Source organism: Myotis yumanensis, unplaced genomic scaffold (assembly GCF_028538775.1).
Source record: "Myotis yumanensis isolate MYYU_CA2020_CCGP unplaced genomic scaffold, mMyoYum1.0.hap1 SCAF_10, whole genome shotgun sequence".
Lineage (NCBI taxonomy): Eukaryota > Metazoa > Chordata > Mammalia > Chiroptera > Vespertilionidae > Myotis > Myotis yumanensis.
Genome location: NW_027223761.1, coordinates 62,457,957 through 62,480,150, shown reverse-complemented (window position 1 = coordinate 62,480,150; position 22,194 = coordinate 62,457,957). Strand labels below are relative to the sequence as shown.

General features: G+C 39.4%; 1 protein-coding gene across 7 annotated transcripts in view; it reads left to right on the top strand.

Annotated features, from left to right (window-relative positions):
- CEP126 (centrosomal protein 126) overlaps nucleotides 1-17,896 on the top strand; it is an 83,154-nt gene extending 65,258 nt beyond the window's left edge. For 4 of the 7 annotated variants that reach the window (XM_070425911.1, XM_070425906.1, XM_070425909.1 and 1 more), the window contains one exon: nucleotides 17,319-17,896. In XM_070425911.1, coding sequence (XP_070282012.1) covers nucleotides 17,319-17,500 — 182 coding nt within the window. In that variant the 3' untranslated portion in view covers nucleotides 17,501-17,896. Of the gene's footprint in view, nucleotides 1-5,399; nucleotides 5,705-17,318 lie in introns of those variants that run through there. The other 3 variants (XM_070425908.1, XM_070425907.1, XM_070425910.1) reach the window with 3 other exon arrangements.
- Nucleotides 17,897-22,194: the final 4,298 nt, after the last annotated feature.

The window sequence follows — 22,194 nt, the reverse complement described above, 5'->3', positions numbered from 1 at the left end:
AACAGGTATCAGAGTACTACTTTTATCAGTGTACTAATTTTCAAATAATTTTAGATATGTAACCTAATTGGAAAATTGTTAAGAAATTTTCATTGTCAATGATCCCATCATTGCCCATATCCTTTCCATGTCCTCAGAGTTCAAAACTAGACCCTCCTGCTTTGAATTTTGTTTTTGCCTTGGCATTGGGTCCTGGTAAAGATACATATATAAATGAAAAACAGCAATTCAGGAATTTTCAGTCTAAAGGAGCAAGACACACGTGGACAGTATACCCAGGGAAATAACACAAGGCAAGCTAAGACTGTGCTGCAGGGTCTTAGGAAATCACTGGAGGAAGAAATCATGTCTGCCTAGAAGTGAAAGGAGACATTCAGGTTTATAGAAAGGCACATCCTCAATTTAGGTCTTCAACAAAGAAATGTTTTGTTAGAGGATTAATTGCATGTTCCTTTGTTTTTCCATTATCTACCCTCAATTCTGAAATCTTGACAGGAAAAAATATAAGATTATGCAGTATACTTCATTTCTTATTTACTTTTACATGAAGTTATGCATTTCTTACCTGCGTTTCAGATTTCCGCATGCTCTGAGTGCAGTGGTGAATAATCGGAAGTAGAAAAAGACTGTCCCTGCCCTCCTGGAGCTCATTTAACCACTGGGCACGTGTTTCTTGGAAATGGTCTTTCTGGTGTGGCATTTATGATGCTGTGATTTTTAGACACAACTCATTTGGCACTGGCTACTTTGACTCCTGGTATATTATTTTTTCACGGTTACTTTTTACATGCTAATTTGGATTTTTTGACCAAATTTTCCATTTCTATCAATTCAGCAATTTAAGTAATTTTTGCAGTGACGGTTTTTCTGTGTCTGAATTTTAACTGTGACAATTTTCTGTTACTTAGCACATTTATGGTTCTTACCTCACTTTAGTGAGATAAGACCTACAGTGACTGAGATCACTCTTCTATACACCTCAGCTCAACTTGAAAACAGTGTACTAACCACAGACAACTAACTGATCATGAATTGTAAATACTCAATAGGAAGAGAAAGCTACCTAATCAGCAAATTACTCTACTGAACACATTGGTGTCCTGTGTTATTATATTGCTAGAGTATCTGACAAGTAACTGAAAAAGTTAATGGTGAGGATTAGGGACCAGGAGTAGACTTGAAATAATTTTTATTTTACATTTTTTTCATTCTTTATGACTTGTGGTAACCATTAGCTTTATTCAGTCTCTTTATCTCCAAACATGTTAGTCTTCCTTATTATGACATCACTAATATAAGTCAGAAACCTTCCATTTATTTTCAGGGAAAATAGTATAAAATCACAGAATTATTAAGTGCCTGTTTAAACAGCCAACATTAAAATTACCCTGACCCCGGGGCTCTGCCATCAAAATTCATTTACCATATTCTGTAGCGGGGATTTTAACATCTTATTCTTGTTTGCCCTTTTTCTGCGATATTTTTATTTGGTTACTATTGACATTTTGCCACACTTGCTTTATCTGATAGATAGATGGATGATGGGTGGGTGGAAGAATAAAAAAGAATAGAATAAAATAGAACAGGAGATACATAAACACTCACACAAACATAATGAACTGTTTGAAAGTAAATTACAGACCTAATGATACTTTCCCTCTAAATACATAATCACAATACCATCATCATATCCAAGAAATTTAATATTGACACAGTATTATCTGATACACACTCCGTATTTAAAGTTCCTTAGTTGTCTGAAAAGTAATGGCTTTGTAGCTATTTTATTTCTCGGATTCAGTATCCAACCCAGGATTATACATTGCATTTGATTGTCATGTCTTTTAACCTAGAAAAGTCTTTTTCATCTTTCATGCACAGTGACACTTTTGTAGACTAAAGTCCAAACCAGTTGTCTTGTTGAATACCCCCATGATCTGGATTTATCTAATTGTTTTCTCATTATTAGACTCAGGTTAACATTTATGGTGAATATATAGCTTCAGAGTTTATATTTTTATAGCTTTTTTGTTTTATTTTTATCACCTGGGATTACCTGTACCTCTGTCTTGCCTTTAAGTCTTCTGTTTAGCTGCTTGTAAGTTATTTTAAGTTCAGAAAACATATGTCCAAACTTTTCGAGTTATATTTAAGGCAAGGATACATTGGTACTTAGTGCCCCCTCTGGAAGTAAAGTAAATGGGCTTTAGATATATTTTTGTCTTTTAAAAGCTCTCAAAATTTGTTCCTGGATCCCATTGCATTTCAATAAGTAAAATTATTTAATATATAAGTTCTCAAAATGCAATATAAAATTTTAATTCTAAACTTTCTGTTTGTATGATCACCAAAACTGTATTGTATTTACCAGGACAATTGTGGTATAGCCTAGTTTTTCAATAGGGATGTGTCTTAGAAAAAGATTTCCTGCCAAAACCAGTTTGGCTCAGTGGATAGAGCGTCGGCCTGCAAACTGAAAGGTCCCAGGTTCGATTCCGGTCAAGGGCATGTACATGGGTTGCGGGCACATCCCCAGTAGGAGATGTGCAGGAGGCAGCTGATCGATGTTTCTAACTCTCTATCTCTCTCCCTTCCTCTCTGTAAAAAATCAATAAAATATATTTTTTTTAAAAAAAAAAGAAAAAGATTTCCATCTCTCCATACAATAGCAGAAATATCTATTTGGGAGTATTTGTTGTTTTGGAGATGTTGCAGGTAAGTTTTTTATTAACGTTTTTATTTCCTTTTACATTCAGTGCCAATGTTTTCATACCCATATGAACTTAGAAATATTTTGTTTTTAAATTTTAACATGTGTCATATACTATACTAGAGGCCCGGTGCATGGATTCATGCACCAGTGGGGTCCCTCAGCCTGGCCTGCGGGGATCGGGCCAAAACAAGCTCTCCAACATCCCCTGAGGGGTCCTGGATTGCAAGAGGGTGCAGACCAGGCCAAGGGACCCCACCAGTGCACCATCAGGGCTGGGGAGGGACCACAGGAGGGTCCAAGGAGTGTCTGGCCCATCTTGCCCAGTCCCGATTGGCTGTACCACAGCAGCAAGCTAACCTACCAGTTGGAACATCTGCCCTCTGGTGGTCAGTATGTGTCATAGCGACTGGCCAAATGGTCAGACACTTAGCACATTAGGCTTTTATTATATAGGATGTCTAGCTTTACAATGTACAATATATTGTGTGGTTAATTCAGGAACTGAATTTCTCAGCTTAGCAACATTATACCTACTGGATTCCTACCTCTGAAAAGTACTGTGCTGCCCGATTGGTGTGGCTCAGTGGTTGAGCAACGACCCACGAACCAGGAGATAATGGTTCAATTCCCGGTCAGGGCAAATGCCCAGGTTGCGGGCTCGATCCCCAATAGGGGCTGTGCAGGAGGCAGCCAATCAATGATCCTCTCTCATCGTTGATATTTCTATCTCTCTCCCCTCTTCCTTCCTTTCTCTGAAATCAATAAAAACATATTTAAAAAAGAAAAATACTCTGCCAAGTAGTTTCACACATATTCTGTTGTTTAGTCTTCTAAACTAGGGACATCAAAGAATGTCCTCGAATCTTAGAGCTGTTCAGTGGCAGAGCCAGGATTTACACTTTCCCTTCACTGCCTCCCCGCCCCCCAAACTATGTTCTTATTTATCTTTATAGTTGAAAGTATTACAGATACCCCCCCTTTTTTTTCCATTGACCCCGTCCCTCCCAGGCCTTCATCACACTATTGTTTGTGCCCATGGGCTGTGTGCATATATGCATGTAAGTTCCCCATTAATCTCTCCACACCAACCTCTGGCTTCCCTCTGAAATTCATCAGTCTGTTCCATGTTTCTATGTCTCTGAATCTATTTTGTTCATCAGTTTATTTCTTATTTCAATTAATGACACCATCATCCGCCAAATTTCCCAGTTAAAAATTAGAAGTCTCATCCAAGCTTCTCATTCTCTCATAACCCAAGACCAGTGATGGTGAACCTTTTGAGCTCAGCGTGTCAGCATTTTGAAAAACCCTAACTTAACTCTGGTGCCGTGTCACATATAGAAATTTTTTGATATTTGCAACCATAGTAAAACAAAGACTTATATTTTTGATATTTATTTTATATATTTAAATGCCATTTAACAAAGGAAAATCAACCAAAAAAATGAGTTCGCATGTCACCTCTGACACACGTGTCATAGGTTCGCCATCACTGCCCTACACAGTAAATCCTTCCAATAATACTTACTAAGTGCATCTCAAATCCATTCACTCCTCTCCACTCTTACTGATGGTGTCTTAGTTTAAGAATTCGTCATTTCTCATCTGGACTATTTCAACAGCCTCCAGGTTTGCTCTCTCCAGTATATCTTACACCCAATTACTACCAGAATAATTCTTTTTAAAGCATGAACATATCACTCTCCTGCTTAAAACCTAACTTCAGTGGTTACCCATTACCAAAAATACAAACTCAAGAGAACTGCATTCAAGACCTTTCCACTCTCGCCTCCATTTGCTTCTCAGCTCGTAACTTGCACACTGCTGAGCACAGGTTGATCCCAGAACTCTCTGCAGGCTTCCAGGGCCCATGCCGCTCCCACTGCCTCAGGGATTGCTCTCATAAAACCCTTTCTCTTATTCTTTGAGAATTGACTTTAGTGTCATCCTGGCTAGAAAAGCTTATTCAGCCCAAGCTTTGTCTTGTCCAAAATTACTCTGTCCTGTCCTTTGGCAACCATAGCAGCATGATTTTTTTTTTTTTTTGAAGTTATCATATTGGTCTCTTCATTGAACAGATATTGCCTAAGTCTTGCCACATGCCGGGCACTCTGCTAGGACTGGGACTAGGAAGAGGAAAACATTTCCTATTCTCAAGTAGTTTATATTCTAGTAGAGATTATATGCAAACAATATAGTATAATAGAGTTCCTGCGGGGCATCCTCAGGACCCCTGCCATGATTTTTCAATGTAAAAACTATGAATCTTATAAGCAGGATTTTCATTTGGAATATTTTATTTAATGTTTTAAATAAAATAAATTTAATGAATTTTGAACAATTACCTTTCAAGCAACTTCTTCAGCCCAGTGCATGTTGTTAAACTACTCCTAAGGTACTATATGAGTTACAAGTGCTTCCTGTAGAAAATAAAATTATTAAATTTTAAACATTTACACATCAGATTATGATTTTAAGAACCTCTTAAACAACTTTTACCAATATCAAAGAGTGAAGATGGTGAATTATTGTAATTAGTCAGATGTCTATGTTGAGATTAATGCATATGTAGCATTTGAGAGTTTTAATTATGACTTTAACCTTATTAAAATCTGTAATCTATAAGGAAATCCACTGTAAAGTCCATTATACAACAGTAAAAGAATATTCTGAAATTATGTTACAGAACATACAGCCAAGGACCAGTCTGTCCCCCGACATTGGATCCAGATTGTACAGAAAATACTGATGAAATATACCAGTAACTATTAAATGGAATCATTATTTTTTAAAATCTCCTGTAAATATATCATTTATTTATGTATTTTTTTAATGATTAAAACACTAAACCATAAAATAAAGGTAAAGTATAACATGGGTAATAGAAATAAATTAACTAGTCTACATTTTTGCTACAAATTATACTTTATTATGTATTTTTTTGATAATTCATTTTTAATGAATGGAAATATTTATTGTTTTTAATGAGCATCTACTGGAAATAAACTCATTATATTTAAAAAGAAAATGAAGGCTAATTTGTTATTCAAATTATTAGTTACAGTTGAGAAGTTTTATCTGAAACTTCTAGTAAATTCTATTAAATTTGTGTACAGTGGTATAAGAAGTTTATGATTAATAATATCTGTCATCAGTAGTAAAACTATTTGTTCAGGGCTTTGAAGGATCTCTGTACTTTGGAGATGTTACCAAGGGGTCTTGTTCTCAATTCTGCATGTACAGAAATTAGTTATCACTTTAATTTTGATTGGTGTCTAAAGAACTGACTCCATTAGAAAGCTCACAAGATAAATGGTAAATGTAAAAGATAAACTGCAGTCCCCACTAGATTACTTGAATTGCCTGATCAGTATGTTCTTTTCCCAGGAGAAATGCCTATTGGGAAAACCAGTTATATTAGAAGGTTGTATTTTTTGTTTGTTTGTTTTGGGTTTTTGGTTTTGGTTTTTTGCGGGGGGGGGCGGGGGTTGCCACAGAATTTTTTTTTTTAATCTTTATTGTTGAAAGTATCACATATATCCCCTTTTCCCCCCCCATTGACTTCTTCTAGCTGCCCCTGCCTCCCACCCCAGGCCTTCACCACCCTATTGTCAGTGTCCATGGGTTATGCATATATGCATACAAGTTCTTTCCACCCACCCATCCATCCCCGCCTTCCCTCTGAGATTCAACAGTCTGTTCCATGCTTCTCTGTCTCTGGGTCTATTCTAGAAGGTTGTTTTTTAAGTATAGAAACAAAGACAAAAGTTGTATAATCACTAAAAAAGATGTATAGAATTATACATTCTCTTATTTCCCCTCAACCTATCTCTACTTCAGATTGTCATCACCTCTCATTTAGACTTTTCCAAGCTGAATTTTTTAAGTTTGGCGTTTCTAACTTGAACAAAATGGCCTGAGTGAAAATCTGTCTTATCAATCTCATCTTAAAGGTTTTCAGAGCTTCCCGTTCAGCGACTGGAGGAAATATGCACTCCTTATCACAATATCTAAGGCTCTTCATGTTCTGAGTTCGCATTGCTTACCTACCACCACCTTTCCCACCACATCACTTACTCCAAGCATGTCAAACTCGCAGCCTGTGGGCCGCATGTGGCCCACAACTAATATTTTTGCAGCCTAGCCAATATAACGGTACGTAAGAAATATCTTAATAAAAATTACATAACTTAATTTTTACAATATCCTGTTATTATTATTAAAAACGAACTACAACATTCCCTAATGACTGATTACTATAATCATGTTGCATTCACTTCCCTTACGCAAAGGCGCCCCATTTCTCTCCACTAATACTAGCAGTGAACATTTTAGCAGCCGATTGCCACGTCATTAGTTTTGGACTGACTTGTTTGGTGTGCGCAACAGGAAATATTTTGCTTTCGGAAAACAAGAAAAATAGGTTTATTTTCAGTACAGTTATTCAGTGTCTAGTAAGTTAATGTTCAAGAAAAAAAATATTAAATTTTATTTAAATGTTCTAATATTTTATGTTAACGATTACTCATTCATTTCAGCTCTTTGTATTCAGTATGTCTCTATCGAAATAAACCTATGTTTCTATGAAAATTCAAGCTTTTTCTTTTTTGCGGCCCACATAAAGTTAAACCTTGTTTATTTGGCCCACTTAGCCTTTGAGTTTGACATGCTTGACTTACTCCAATTACCAAACTCTTAACAATTCCCAAATACCACCTGCTATTTCATGCCTCTGCCTAGTCATACCCTATACCCTTAGCTTGGAATGCCTTCCCTCTAATCCTACCTATACATGCCTGATAAACTTTTATTTAGTACTTTAAATTCTGCTGGGGTTGAACTTTCTCCATTTTTTCCTAATAATCCTCCCTACTACCTCCTCTCTATAATTACATCCTTTGTACACTGAATCATAATTCTCTGTGTGTGTATGCCATATATATATGTATATCCCACGTTCAAAGGCTGTTAAATCGCGTTGTTTACCCATATCTTCAGAAAAAAAATCACTTCTACTGTCGTAAACAACCTGCTTCCCTATTTATAATGGTCTGGCCCTCTAGCAACTTCAGCGTGAAATTATAGCTAATTTGCCTACAAACATCAGGTGGTCATAATAATCTGGCCACTCACTGTATAAGTCTGTTCTTCTATGAAGAGCTCCTGAAAGGTAAAGATTGTCATTCATTTCTGTGCCCTTCGGAATTAAAATAGGGTACATAGTGGCAGATCAAAATAATGAATAAAGGAAAAAATTCATTTGTTCAATTACCTCGTCCCTATTATGTGCTAGTCAGGGGTGGGCAAACTTTTTGACTCGAGGGCCACAATGGGTTCTTAAACTGGACCGGAGGGCCAGAACAAAAGCATGGATGGAGTGTTTGTGTGAACTAATATAAATTCAAAGTAAACATCATTACATAAAAGAGTACGGTCTTTTTTTTTTTTTAGTTTTATTCATTTCAAACAGGCCGGATCCGGCCCTCGGGCTGTAGTTTGCCCACAGCTGTGCTAGATACTGCTCTATGTGCTAGGAATACAATGAAAGATAAAAATAAGTATTTGCCATCATGGCGCTTACATTTTAGTGGGTATTCAGATTTTAAAACATAAGAACATACCATAAAAAAAGGATATACCTTGTTCTTCTTTCTCAGGATTGCGGGGTCTTTTTTTATTCCAGATGAATTTTTGAAGAGTTTGTTCTAGATCTGTAAAATATGCCGTTGGTATTTTAATGGGGATTGCATTGAATCTATAGATTGCTTTGGGTAGTATGGACATTTTAGTGATGTTGATTCTATCAATCCACGAACATGTTATCTTCTTCTATTTGTTTATGTCTTCCTCTATCTCTTTTCAATGTCCTGGAGTTTTTCAAGTACTGATATTTTACCATCGTAGTTAAGTTTATTCCTAGGTATCTTAATTTTTTTGGTGCAATGGTAAATGGTATTTTTTTTTCCCCACTTCTCTTTCTGTGAGTTCCTTATTGGTATATAAAAAGGCCATAGAGCCGAAACCGGTTTGGCTCAGTGGATAGAGCGTCGGCCTGCGGACTGAAGGGTCCCAGGTTCGATTCCGGTCAAGGGCATGTACCTGGGTTGCGGGCACATCCCCAGTAGGAGATGTGCAGGAGGCAGCTGATCGATGTTTCTCTCTCGTCGATGTTTCTGACTCTCTATCTCTCTCCCTTCCTCTCTGTAAAAAATCAATAAAATATATATTTTTTTTTAAAAGGCCATAGGTTTCTTGGTGTTAATTTTGTATCCTGTTACATTGCTGAATTCATTTATTAGCTCTAGTGATTTTTTGATGGAGTCTTTGGGGTTTTCTATATATAGTATAATGTCACCTATGAATAAGGACATGTTTACTTCTTCTTTTCCAATTTGGATGCCTTTTATTTCTTCCTCTTGTCTGATTGCTATGGCTAGCATTCCAATTTGGATGCCTTTTATTTCTTCCTCCTGTCTAATTGCTATGTCTAGCATTTCCAGTACTATGTTGAACTGGAGTGGTGAAAGTGGGCATCACTGTCTTGTTCCTGTTCTTAAGGGAAATGGTTTTAATGATGTTTGCTGGAGGTTTGTCATATAAGGCTTTTATTATGTTGAGATATATCCCTCTATTCCCACTTTGCTGAGAGTTTTTATCAAAAAAGGATGTTGGATTTTGTCCAATGCTTTTTATGCATCAATTGATTGATCATGTGATTTTTGTCTTTCAATTTGTTTATGTGATGTATCACGTTTATTGATTTGCAGATATTGTACCAGCCTTGCATCACCAGGATAAATCCTACTTGGTCATGGTGTATGATCTTTTTAATGTGTTGCTGGATGTGATTTGCTAATATTTTGTTGAGGATTTTAACATCTATATTCATCAGGGATATTGGCCTGTAATTCTTTTTCTTTGTAATGTCTTTCTCTGGTTTGGGGATTAGGGTAATCCTGGCTTCATAAAAAGAACTTGGAAGTGTTCCTGCCTCTTGAATTTTTTAGAATAATCTGAGGAGGGTAGGTGTTAGTACTTCTTTGAATGTTTGGTAAAACTCCCCTGAGAAGCCAGGACCAGGGCTTTTGTTTGCTGGATGTTTTTGTATTACTGCTTCAATTTCATCAGTAGTTATCAGCCTATTCAGATTATCTGATTCTTCCTGATTGGGTTTTGGAAGGCTTTGTTTTTCTAGGAATGTGTCCATTTTTTCTAGGTTGTCCAGTTTGTTGAAATAGAGATGTTTGTAGTATTTTTTTTTTTTTTTACAATCCTTTGTATGTTTCTAGGGTTGGTTGTTACTTCAACTCTTTCATTTCTGATTTTGTTTATTTGGGTCCTCTCTTTTTGTTTCTTAGTGAACTTGGCTAAAGGTTCATCAATCTTATTTATCCTTTCAAAGAACCAGCTCGTGGTTCTATTGATTTTTTGTACTGTTTTTTGTTTGTTTGTTTGTTTGTTTGTTTGTCTGTTTTGGGGGTGGGGTTGGTTTCGTGTTTGTTGGTTTGTTTTTGGTCTCTTATGTCATTTATTTCTGCTCTGATCTTTATTATTTCCTTACTCTGGGCTTTCTTGTCATTCTCTTTCTAATTATTTAAGTTGTAGGGTTAGTTAACTTATTACCAGTTTTTCTTATATTTTGAGGTAGCCTGTGAACTTCTCTCTCAGAATTGCTTTCACTGTATCCTATAGATTTTTGAATTATTGTGTTTTCATTGTCATTTATTTCCAGGATGTTTTTTATTTCTTCTTTGATCTCTTTGGTAACCCAATCATTGTTTAATAGCATGCTATTTAGCCTCCATGTGTTTGATTGCTTTTATTGTAGTTGATTTCTAATATTATGCCATTGTGATCTGAGAAGATTCTTGATATGATTTCAGTCTTCTTGAATTTGTAGAGACTTTGCCTGTGTCCTAATATGTGGTCTATCTTTGAAAATGTCCCATGTGCACTTAAGAAGAATGTATAGTCCGTAGCCTTGAGGAGAAATGTTCTGAGGATGTTAATTAGTTCCATCTGATCTAGTGAGTTGTTTAGGATTACTGTTTCTTTGTTGATTTTTTGTCTAGAAGATTTATACAGTGATTTCAATGGGGTATGAAAGTCCCCTACTATGATTGCATTGCTGTCAATCTCTCTCTTGATATCTTCCAGAAGTGTTTTTATGTATTTGGGTGCTCCTGTATTGGGTGCATATATTTTTATCACACTTATATCCTCTAGCTGTGCCCATCCCTTTAGTATTATGAAGTGGCCTTCCTTATCTCTTGTTATGGCCTTCACTTTTGAAGTCTATTTTGTCAGATATAAGTATTACTACCCCAGCTTTTTTTTTCTCATTTCTGTTTGCCTGAAAATTTTTTCCATCCCTTCACTATCAGTCTGTGTGAGTCCTTTGTTCTGAGGTAGGTCTCTTGTAGACAGCATATGTTTTCTTATCTATTCAGCTACCCTATGTCTTTTGATTGGAGCATTTAATCCATTTACATGTAAGATTATTACTGATAGGAACTTGTTTTTGCCATTTTTATTCTTTATATCTGTGTTTATATCTCTATTTCTATTCCTTCTTATTATACCACTCCCTTTAGGATTTCTTGCATTGCTGGTTTGGTGGTAATAAACTCCCTTAGCCTGTTTTTTTCTACAAAGCTCCTGATTTCACCTTCAATTTTGAATGATTGCTTTTCTGGATAGAGTATTCTTGGATTCAGTCCCTTGTTTTTCATTGCTTTGTATACTTTATTCCAATACCTTCTGGCCTGATGTGTTTCTGTTCAGAAAGCATTTAATAGTCTAATGGGAGATCCCTTGTAGATAACTTTCTGTCTCTCTCTTCCAGCCCTTAAGATTCTTTCTTTATTGTTAACGTTTGCCATTGTAATTACAATGTGTTTTGGTGTGGGTCTTTTTAGGTTCATCTTGTTTGGGACTCTCTGTGCTTGTGTGACTTTTTTCTTCCCCAAGTCAGGGAAGATTTCTGTCATTATTTCTTCAAATAGATTTTCTATTCCTTGCTCCTCCTCTTGTCCTTCTGGCAACCCTATGATGCGGATGTTGCTTTATTTCATGTTGTCCCAAAGCTCCCTTAAAATCTCCTCCTGCTTTTTAATTTTTTTCCAATTGCTGTTCAGATTGGGTGTTTTTTCTACCCTGTCTTCTAACTCGCTGATTCTGTCCTCAACTGCTTCTAGTCTGTTGAAACCTTCCATTGTGTTCCTTATTGCAGTTATGCCATTTTTGATTTCCTCCTGATTCTTACACACGTTAGTGAATCTCTCATCCAGATGTTTGAGCATTCTTATAACCATTACTCTGAATTCTTTCTCTGACAAATTGCCACCATTTCACTTAGTTCCTTTTCTGGTGATCCTTTTCTTTCTTTTGGGGATTATTTCTTTGTCTCCCCATTTTTGGTGTCCCTTTATATTTATTTTTATGTAATGAGAGTTGCTGTCTCTTTCTGGCCCTGGAAAACCTGCTTGAGGTCTGAGAAATTGAAACCCCTAGTAGTCCAATGGTCCAGGATTCCTTAGCCCAGAGGCTGGGTCTGCCTTGAGCCTCATGCCTTTATTGTCTATGCTCTGAATTGTACTCCCTTACCCCACAATCTGGTCTCTCACTTGTCCGCTGCAGATGCTTAGGGTTGGTGGGGGTACGTGCACAGTTCCTCTGTTGTGCACGGGGGGTCCCAGAGCCCTCTGGCATGCAATTTGCTGTGCAGCCCTGGCACCCGCAGCAGGGTGGTGCCCCAGGTCCCTCTGGCAGTGCAGTTGCAACTCAGTCCCGGGGCCTGGGTGAGGCAGGGTGAGGGGTTTCCCTGGCTTGCACTCATAGCATGGGGTCCTGGAGTGCAGGGTCCTTGAGCACGGGATCCCTGGAGTGTGGGGTCCAGTAGCCTCGGCAGGCAGGCACAGGAAGTCTCTCTGGCAGGCAGTCACTGCAGGCATCTGGGAGCCCGCAGAGAGGTAGTGTGCACTCACTGCAGGGTGCGGCATGGTTCCTCGCAAGTTATGGCTGGCAAGCAGCTCACTGTGTGGGTCTGGGGTGGTGTCTGAGGCCCATCTGGGTGTTGGTGTGGCTGTGCTCCTGGCCTCTGCTGCCCCCTCCCCTTCAAGATGGCGTGGGCTCCACATCAAAGTCACACTCGGCCTGGGAGTGCCTTTGGCAGTAGCAGGGACTACCCGACCAGGCGATCCTGATCTGCCAGTCCCCAGGACGCCAATGAGATCTAACGGTCCCTTTCTCACCCACACACACACCACACACCTCTCACTCCTTTACTCACTCACACTCTCTTCCTCACTACCTTCCTGCCAGCCACCATGTAGGGATCCTCAAAAATAATTCCTGAAATATATAACTATAATTTAGTTTTTATATCTCTATAACTCTTTTATATAAAAAATTCCAAAAATTTTTCCAAAAATGTTTATTTTCCTTTTTTCTTGACATTGAGAAACCTGGCTCTCATTATTCACAATGCATGCACTAATTTAACCCTAGTATACAATGAAAAGTACTTTCAGAATTACTAACTCCTACACCTACGACAAAGAAATTCACCAACTAAAGTACAGTGTTTATGCCATTTTGTCTTCAGCTTTATTGAGTCACTCAACAGACTCTCTTCCAAAGTTACTTAGGTCAGCTCCTTTCTTCCCCAACCTCTTCAGTGTGGTCATGTCCTCAATTTTAATACAGTTAGATGTAGTCATCATAATCTGCATTCCATGTTGAGTCCAACATCTTGACTGATTTTTTAAAAATATATTTTATTGATTTTTTTGCAGAGGAAGGGAGAGGGATAGAGAGTTAGAAACATCAATGAGAGAGAAACATCAATCAGCTGCCTCCTGCACACCCCCTACTGGGGATGTGCCCACAACCAAGGTACATGCCCTTGACCGGAATCAAACCCAGGACCTTTCAGTCGGCAGACTGACGCTCTATTCCAGCCATCGGCAAACTACAGCCCTCGGGCCGGATCCGGCCCGTTTGAAATGAATAAAACTAAAAAAAAAAAAAAAAAAAAAAAAAAAAAAAAAAAAAAAAAAAAGACCGTACCCTTTTATGTAATGATGTTTACTTTGAATTTATATTAGTTCACACAAGCACTCCATCCATGCTTTTGTTCCGGCCCTCCGGTCCAGTTTAAGAACCCATTGTGGCCCTCGAGTCAAAAAGTTTGCCCACCCCTGCTCTATTCACTGAGCCAAACCGGCTAGGGCTTGACTGATTTTCTTGATTTGCACATAGAGTTATCCATCCTTTACCACTCACTGTACCATGAAGAATGGCTCCATTGAGCCAAAATTTATCTTGTATAGCCCTGACCAACTATTGGTCCATATTTTGTTCTTATGACTACCTTTTTAAGAAAGGAAGAATTCTAAAATAAAACCTGTTAGCCAAATGGCAAACAAAACCACTTTGGGCCAAGTAATTAATACTAGTGTACGAAGGGGATGAAAGAACAAGGATTATTTAGTCTCAGTCATATATTTCTAAAGTGGGTGTTATCCCTCAAGGTGTCATGGGAGAAACCTCAATTATTTTCCAAGATTCCCTTTCTCTTTCTTATTTGCCAAAGCTCAACTGTCTCTCACCATCAGCAAATCAAAACAGAATGTCTTTGGTTTGCTTTGAAGGTTGTTAGCTGCTTTACAATAGTATGTATGGAAGGAGAAGATGGAAGGATCAATGAAGAGATTAGGTAGAAAATTATCTCATTACATCATCTGTTCATAGCACTTTAATTTGCTCATGTATTAAATATGCATTTTAAGCACTATGTGACAGGCCCTACCACAGCTAGAGAAATAAAAGTAACACATCCTCTGCCTTCCAGTAGCTCAGTTTTCTGGAGAAAAGAGACATAAGTAATCAACTGTAATAGGGTTACACTTGGTCCCAAAGGAGTAGAGTGAGAAAGCAGTACCTGCCTTTATCTTTGCCTGGGAAAGTCAGGGCATTGGGACTTGATGTGTAAGTTAGGTTTCACCAGGCAGAAAGAAGCATGAACAATATCCCAGGAACAGAGGATAATATGTGCAAGGCAACTACAAGTAGTTCAGCGTGACTTCAGCTCATGTTGCAAGTTGAGTAGTGTCCAGATATGAAATCTGAAAGGCAGACGAAAGGCAAAAACGCATGGATAACTGCCTTCTATTATCATGGTTTTTTTCTTACTAAATTGTATAATGTTTTAATTCATCAAATTATCGCTAACTCAGTGTATGCCACATAGTAGGTCTTCAAATAACATTAAATTAATAGTCCAACATGTTTCTAAATGTAATTTTATGTCTAACCTAATCAGTTGCAAAACTAGGTCAAATTGTATTAAGCTAATGTCTATTTTTTTTAAAAATCGAATGTAATATACTGCCCTCTAGTGGTCTTTTCTATCACAGTCAATGCAAGTCTCTCTCACCCTGTAAATACTGGTTGTTTCTGTATCTTGACTATTGTAAATAATGCTGCAATGAGCATGGGGATGCAAACATCTTTTTGAGATACTGATTTTGTTTCCTTCTGATAAATACAAAAAAGTGGAATTGCTGTATCATATGATAGTTCTATTTTTTAATGGATTTTTTTATTTGAGAGAGAGAGAGAGAGAGAGAGAGAGAGAAGAAGGGAGAGAGAGAAACATTGATGTGAGAGAGAAACATTGATCAGTTGCTTCGCACATGTGCCCTGACTGGGTATCAAACTGAAGCCTGGGTATGTACCCTGACCAGGAATCGAATCCACCACCTTTTAGTGTATAGGACGACGCTCCAACCAACTGAGCCACACCGGCCAGGACTAATAGTTCTATTTTTAAGGAATTTGAAAGTTGCTTGGATGTTAACTAAACTTCTTATGGTAATCATTTCGCAATATATACGTATATCAAATTATGTTGTATACGTAAATATATATATCAATTTATCTCAATTTTTTTAAATGCTGGTTATAATTCTTAAGATAGCTTTACTCACTAATAGCTTGCCACCCTACTTGAAAATCAGTGGTGCCCTAACCGGTTTGGCTCAGTGGATAGAGCATCAGCCTGCGGACTGAAAGTTCCCAGGTTCGATTCCGGGCAAGGGCATGTACCTTGGTTGCGGGCACATTCCCAGTAGGAGGTGTGCAGGAAGCAGCTGATCGATGTTTCTTTCTTATCAATGTTTCTAACTCTCTATCCTTCTCCCTTCCTCTATGTGAAATAATCAATAAAATATATATTTTTTTAAAAGAGTAAATATATCTTTTTCTTACTTATATACATTTCACATGTATCATCTCAAACAAGTCTCTCCTATAAAACTCTGCTTTTATTCTTCAGCATTAAAGACTGAATGTCTTCAAGGATAACAAGGTAAATAAATGTAATGAAGCTTATTTTTATAATAGGAACATTTAATAAAGCGCTCTACATGACAATAGGTACATTCATATGATGATCATTAAAATCATGTTTCTACAGAATACTTAATGAAATAGAAAAACAGCAATAATTCATTGCTTAGTGGAAGAAGAGGGCTATGGGGCTGCACTTTTAATCTTAACTCTGAGAGGAAACAAAGAGAGAGAAAACAGGAAATTAATGCAGGAATTTTATTTCTTAATAAGTTTTTATATTTTTCACACTACTTCATGCATTTATTTATTTTTTTATCAGGTAAGTCCAAAAAATTAAGAGCACTGCCCTAACCGGTTTGGCTCAGTGGATAGAGCATTGGCCTGCAGACTCAAGGGCCCCAGGCTCGATTCCGGTCAAAGGCATGTACCTTGGTTGCAGGCACATCCCCAGTAAGGAGTGTGCAGGAGGCAGTTGATCAACCCCCACCCTCTTATGTGTGGAGGTTCAAGGTCCGTGATGCTTCCAGAAACTCCAGAGCCCACCGTGTCCCCAAGGATATGCTACCAGACCAGTAATCTGGTAACTGGGGGACAGGTCACTTGGAACTGCACCCAAAACCACACCGCAGCCAGTCTCACCAAGGCCAGCCCAGGTACCTTCTTTTGATGCAACGGCACCTTAAGCAACTGCATAAACTCCTCTGACCCTGGGCCTTGCTTCATGGTCACAGTAGTTCCCCAACTAACCTTGTATGGAGAGTCGGAGCTCGCCTGGCTGCTCCCTTCATCCCGCCCCTGGGCCCGCCAGGCCGCCTTCCTCCCTGTCATGTTAGGGGTGAGTATCGCTGCCTCTGTAGGCCTCACCAGGGGCCCTCGGGAACAGTCTGGTCACTGCTCAGTACTTTAATGACAAGCTCCAGTTAGCCCTGGAGTCTACAATCGCCTCTTTAGCCTCCCTACAGAGGCAAGTAACATCAATAGCCCAGGTAACCCTACAGAACCAGCGCGCCTTAGATCTCTTAACAGCAGAAAAAGGAGGGTCCTGCATATCCCTTCAGGAAGAATGCTGCTACTACATCAACGAGTCCGGAGTAGTGGAACAAAATGTGCAGACCCTGACTAAGTGAAGAGCTACATGCAAGACACTCCCGGAACAACCCTCTTTCCGGCTGTTTCCAAAGCACCTTAGCTACCTGGGTCCTACCCATGATAGGACCCCTGATTCTCATCTGTGTATTTTTTCTCCTAGCCTCCTGCCTCCTCAAGTTCATCCGCTCCCGGATCGTGGAGATGTCACGGGTGACTGTAAATCAGCTTCTGCTCCATCCCGACACTCAGCTACCCTCCGACCTGCCTCTGCCTGACCCGGCCTTTAAACCCCCCCTCCCCGCCCCCCCTTTGTCCCTGGTCAGCTGGAAGTTGTCAGAATGAACCTGCGCCCCCTATCATCAAAAGGCTGGGATGTTAGGTTGAAAGGAGGTCCAGGAGCTGATGCATGCCTCCGCCAGGCAGATGGTGACGCAGATACTGGGCCCTTCCTAGAATTCATAACAGGCCAGTGCACCAAGCAAATGGTGACGCAGATACCGGCCCCACCCTGGAATTTCTAACAGGTCAGCTACCAGACAGATGACAACACCTGGAAACCGTGACGACCCCGGCGGCGGGAACTCCCACAGCTCATGCTCCCCCGCCCTCACTGAACAGCTGTATAAAAAAAAGCGCCCCCCTCCCTGTTGGTGCGGATCCACATGCCCTGTCTTTGGGGCCCGTGGGTCACCCAGGGGACGCAGAATAAAGCCTTTCTTTTCTTTCTTTTCTGATTAACTCGACTCTCTTTATTTCCTACGCCACCTCCTGAGCCACCTAACCTAACAGATCTGTCTCTCTCATCGATGTTTCTAACTCTCTATCCCTCTCCCTTCCTCTCTGTAAAAAAATAAAATGTATATTAAAATATATATATATAATTTTTAAGAAAGAATGTCTTTTAAAAAAAATTAAGAGCACTGTTTGATAAAAGTATACATATGAAAGGAGAAAGAATGCTCCTCAAAGTCAGACAGAAGTTCCTATTTCCTGTGACAGGTTTCCCTAATGGAGGTTTGAGTTTGCTTGTCACAAAAGCATTTTCCAGGACATTCTTTAAACAAAATATTTCTAAAAGGGGCTTCTGTACCTTCAGAATTAGAAGATGAGCAACTAAGCATAAACTTGCTTTACTTCCTCCTATATGCAAATATCAGTGAAAAACTCCCCAAGAACTTCCTTTGGAATGGTTACATTAGCCTGACTTTTGTTCCAAGGATTGGAACCAGTCGAAAACAAAAATGTAATAAAACTCAATTAGAGGCCTTGGCCGGGTGGCTAAGTTGGTTAGAGCGTTGTCCTGATATGCCAAGGTTGTGGGTTTGATCTCTGGTCCAGAGCACATACAAGAAGCAACCAATGAATGCATAAATAGGTGGAACAATAAGTCATTGTTTCTCTCTCTCTCCCTTTTTAATCAATAAATTAAAAAATAAAGCACTATTAGAATATTGCACGATAAAAGAGTAAACTAGATAAGCAAAAATACAATATTAAATGGCTGCCTTATGATTGTTAATGCTTATATTTCCTAAAATTTGGATTATGACCCAAAAATGTTTATGAGACACCTAAATATTTTTTCAAAAAAATTGTTTTAATCTCTCCATTTTTTTAATTTATTTTTATTGATTTCAGAGAGGAAGGGAGAGGGACAGAGAGATAGAAACATCAGTGAGAGAGAATCATTGATCAGCTGCCTCCTGCACACCCCCCTCAGGGGATTGAGCCCACAACCTGGGCATGTGCCATTGACTGGAATCGAACCTGGGCTGATACTCAATCCATTGAGCCAAACTGGCTAGAGCTAAATCTCTCCATTTTTAATATTTTATTCTGTAGTTTATTTCTTATGTAGTAATTGTCACAATGCCTTTCTTCTAGAGAGTTTTTATAATGCTTAGATATTAGAAGTTTAAGTAGTAAACATTCAAAGAATTCTAAAGTAAGAAAGAACTTTACACATCATCTACTCCACACTCATATCAGTGATGAAATCTAAGCACTTTTTAAATGGATTTAGTTAAAGCACTAACATCTATAATTCTAATGTCCATGGAAATAAAACTAGTAATTTGCTTTTTTGCTTTCTACAGTTGAGCAAAGAAAGGAAAGAGGGAAAAAATATCTACAGAAAAATGAGAGCTTTATAAGTTACTGCATATTTAAAAATCTATTCAAAGTTCCGTGATTTATTTATTTATGTGTTTATTATTGAGTACCTCTTAATCATCTCCAATAGAAAACAAATCCAGGCCCCTGTCAATAAATGTATAGCCTATGAGTTCTTAAAGGCTGATAAACAAGCAATTACAGCAGAGAGAGAGAGAAATGTAACAAAGATCAGAATGCAATCACACGTCTAAACCAGATCTGGGCTGTGAAGGCACGCTTCCTGGAGAATGTAACTAAACAGGGACCTGGAAGGCGGGTTAGACAAGCAAAGATGGATAAGGAAGGAAGGGTAATCTCAGGCATCAGAAACAGCATTTGTCAAACTCCACCAGCTTTACGTTAGCTTCATAAACCGCCAAGTCAGAGTACTGAGAGAGCTTCCAGACAAGGAGAACAATTGAACACACACTTTTACCCCTGCTCCTTTTTGAACCCCACTTAAACAACTGAACAATAAAAAGGAGAGATACAAGGAAAAAAGACCAGGAGCGAAGACAGCACCAAACCTCGAAGTTTAGAAAGCGGGTGGCCAAGTGGTAAGTGACGTAGGTGACCAAAGAAAGCTAACAACTTCGCTGGCAGTGGGGGAAGCCTAAAAGCAAGCCGGTCTGTCCTGCAGAGCCACAGAGAAGCCCAGGTTTGAAGGAAACTGGGGCAAAGGTGAGACTGAAACAGGATTAGTTGAAAGTCTGTTTAAGAAGCAGTTAGACACCAGATCCGATTTCCCACATAACACAGCTGGGCAACTCCCTTTCTTTTACCAAAACAGGAGCGTTTAACAAAACCAAGAATAAAAGAGAACTTCTTTAACCCGTTAAAGGGCGATGAGTGGTTGCTGTGATTCTCTGCCAAGCCTCCCCCTTCAGGACGGAGGAGTCTGCAGGCTGAGGGAAGGAAGGCAGCTGACCACTCTCGACTGAGTCACTCTCCAGGCATTGCCCTCAGGCCAAAATCTCTTCACTTAGTCCTCCCAGTGCCTGGTTTGCCTGGGATACAAAGGCCAGGCCCATTTGCCTCAAGGTAGGACAACTCTGAAAATTCAGCATGACCCGTACACCAGCAAGAAAATGTAACTCTTTAAAAAAAAATTTTTAAAAGATACCATTTACATCAATGGCAGAAATTTTAAGTCTCAATGATAAACATTTAAAAAGATATGTTAATAAACACTGACTTTATAATCATTCAAAGTGTGTATACATTTTTGGAGATACCCTGTGTCTAGCCTAGGTGTGTAGTAGGCTATACCAGTGGTCGGCAAACTCATTAGTCAACAGAGCCAAATAGCAACAGTACAACAATTGAAATTTCTTTTGAGAGCCAAATTTTTTAAACTTAAACTATATAGGTAAGTACATTGTTATTAACTTAATTAGGGGACTCCTAAGCTGGCCTTTGCTAAAAACGTCCTCAATCTGATTGAGGTACATTCGCTGAGGTCGACCCTTTCCAACTCTCCCATCCACACTCGTCTTGTCTACTTGTTTCGTCTATCTCCTTTCGTTCATCCTCTCTCTGTGTCCCAACCATCTCAACATACCTTTCTCAGTCCTCGACACTACATCTTCTTTCACTCCACAACGTTCCCTAAAATTAACTTAATAAACTTTAAAGTTTTAAGTCAACTTCACACTGTATGTGCGCGCCCGCACTGGTATTTTGTGGAAGAGCCACACTCAAGGGGCCAAAGAGCCACATGTGGCTCGCGAGCCGTGGTTTGCCGACCACTGGGCTATACCATCTAGTTTTGTGTGAGCACACTCTATGATGTTCACGCAATCATGAAATTGAAGTCACCTAGTGACAGATTTCTCAGAAACATCTCTCCATCAGTAAGTGACGCATGACTGTAGTGGATGTGCTAGAAACAGACCTTTCTCACCCAATGGGGAACTCCCCTCGTGAGCAGTCTTTTCTCACAGGTGCCTCCTTGGCCTAAGCAAGACATTTTCTCTGAGCTGCTTCCTCCTTCACTCTCTCCTTTCTCAGGTGTCAGACCCACATTATAATATCAAAGCTTTCCTAGCTAATCCCTGCCCCTTCACAGGTGTTTCCCACCAGTAAATTTCGTGTACCTCTAATTCCATCGAGGTATCTGCTTCTCAGAAACTGATGTAATTGGTGCTGGGAATGCCCCAAGAAAGCAGCCTTAGGGCAGAGATTGGCTCACTCTCCAGCTGGCAAGGAGAACCCCAACTGAGTGGATTGTTGGCCACAGATTGTCTCTGGCACAAGGTGGTGGCTCAAGTGCTGAATATTGCACAGGTAATGACCTGGGGAGGCATTCCAGTGGAGGAAAACTGAAGCATTCCAGCGGAGAAGGCTGACCAATGCAATAATTCAGGCTTTTAAAAGACACAGGAGTGACAGTGCCTGCAAGGACAGCGACTGGTTATTGCTAAGTGAATTGAAGCCCGTCAGAGGGATAATGACAAACTGAGGGCAGTTAACAAACAATGAAAGGCAAAGTGTGAGAGCCAGTCTATACTTGTGGTGGTGTAGCCTACAAAGGGATCCTTATATCCCCACACTGGAAGAGAACACAGCTGAGGAGCAATCCCGGGACTTGAGAGTTAGAATGCGGAGCAGCAGAGGCAATTAAATGCCCTGTTAAAGTCAGAGCACTGAAGTATGGCATGGAGACATCTACACAGAATTTGAGTTCAACAGATCCCAAGCTCTGGGCCCACTCTCCTATCATCAGCCCAGCCTGCAGAGGGCAACCACTGAAGTTCTCAGAGATGCTGGTGCCTGCCTCTCCCACCATACAGATCCTTCTTCCAGATCCTCCTGGCCAGCACTTCCCTAGCTGTGTTATGCTGAATTTAACCATAGTTATCTTTCTGTCAGCCAGGAGAGAA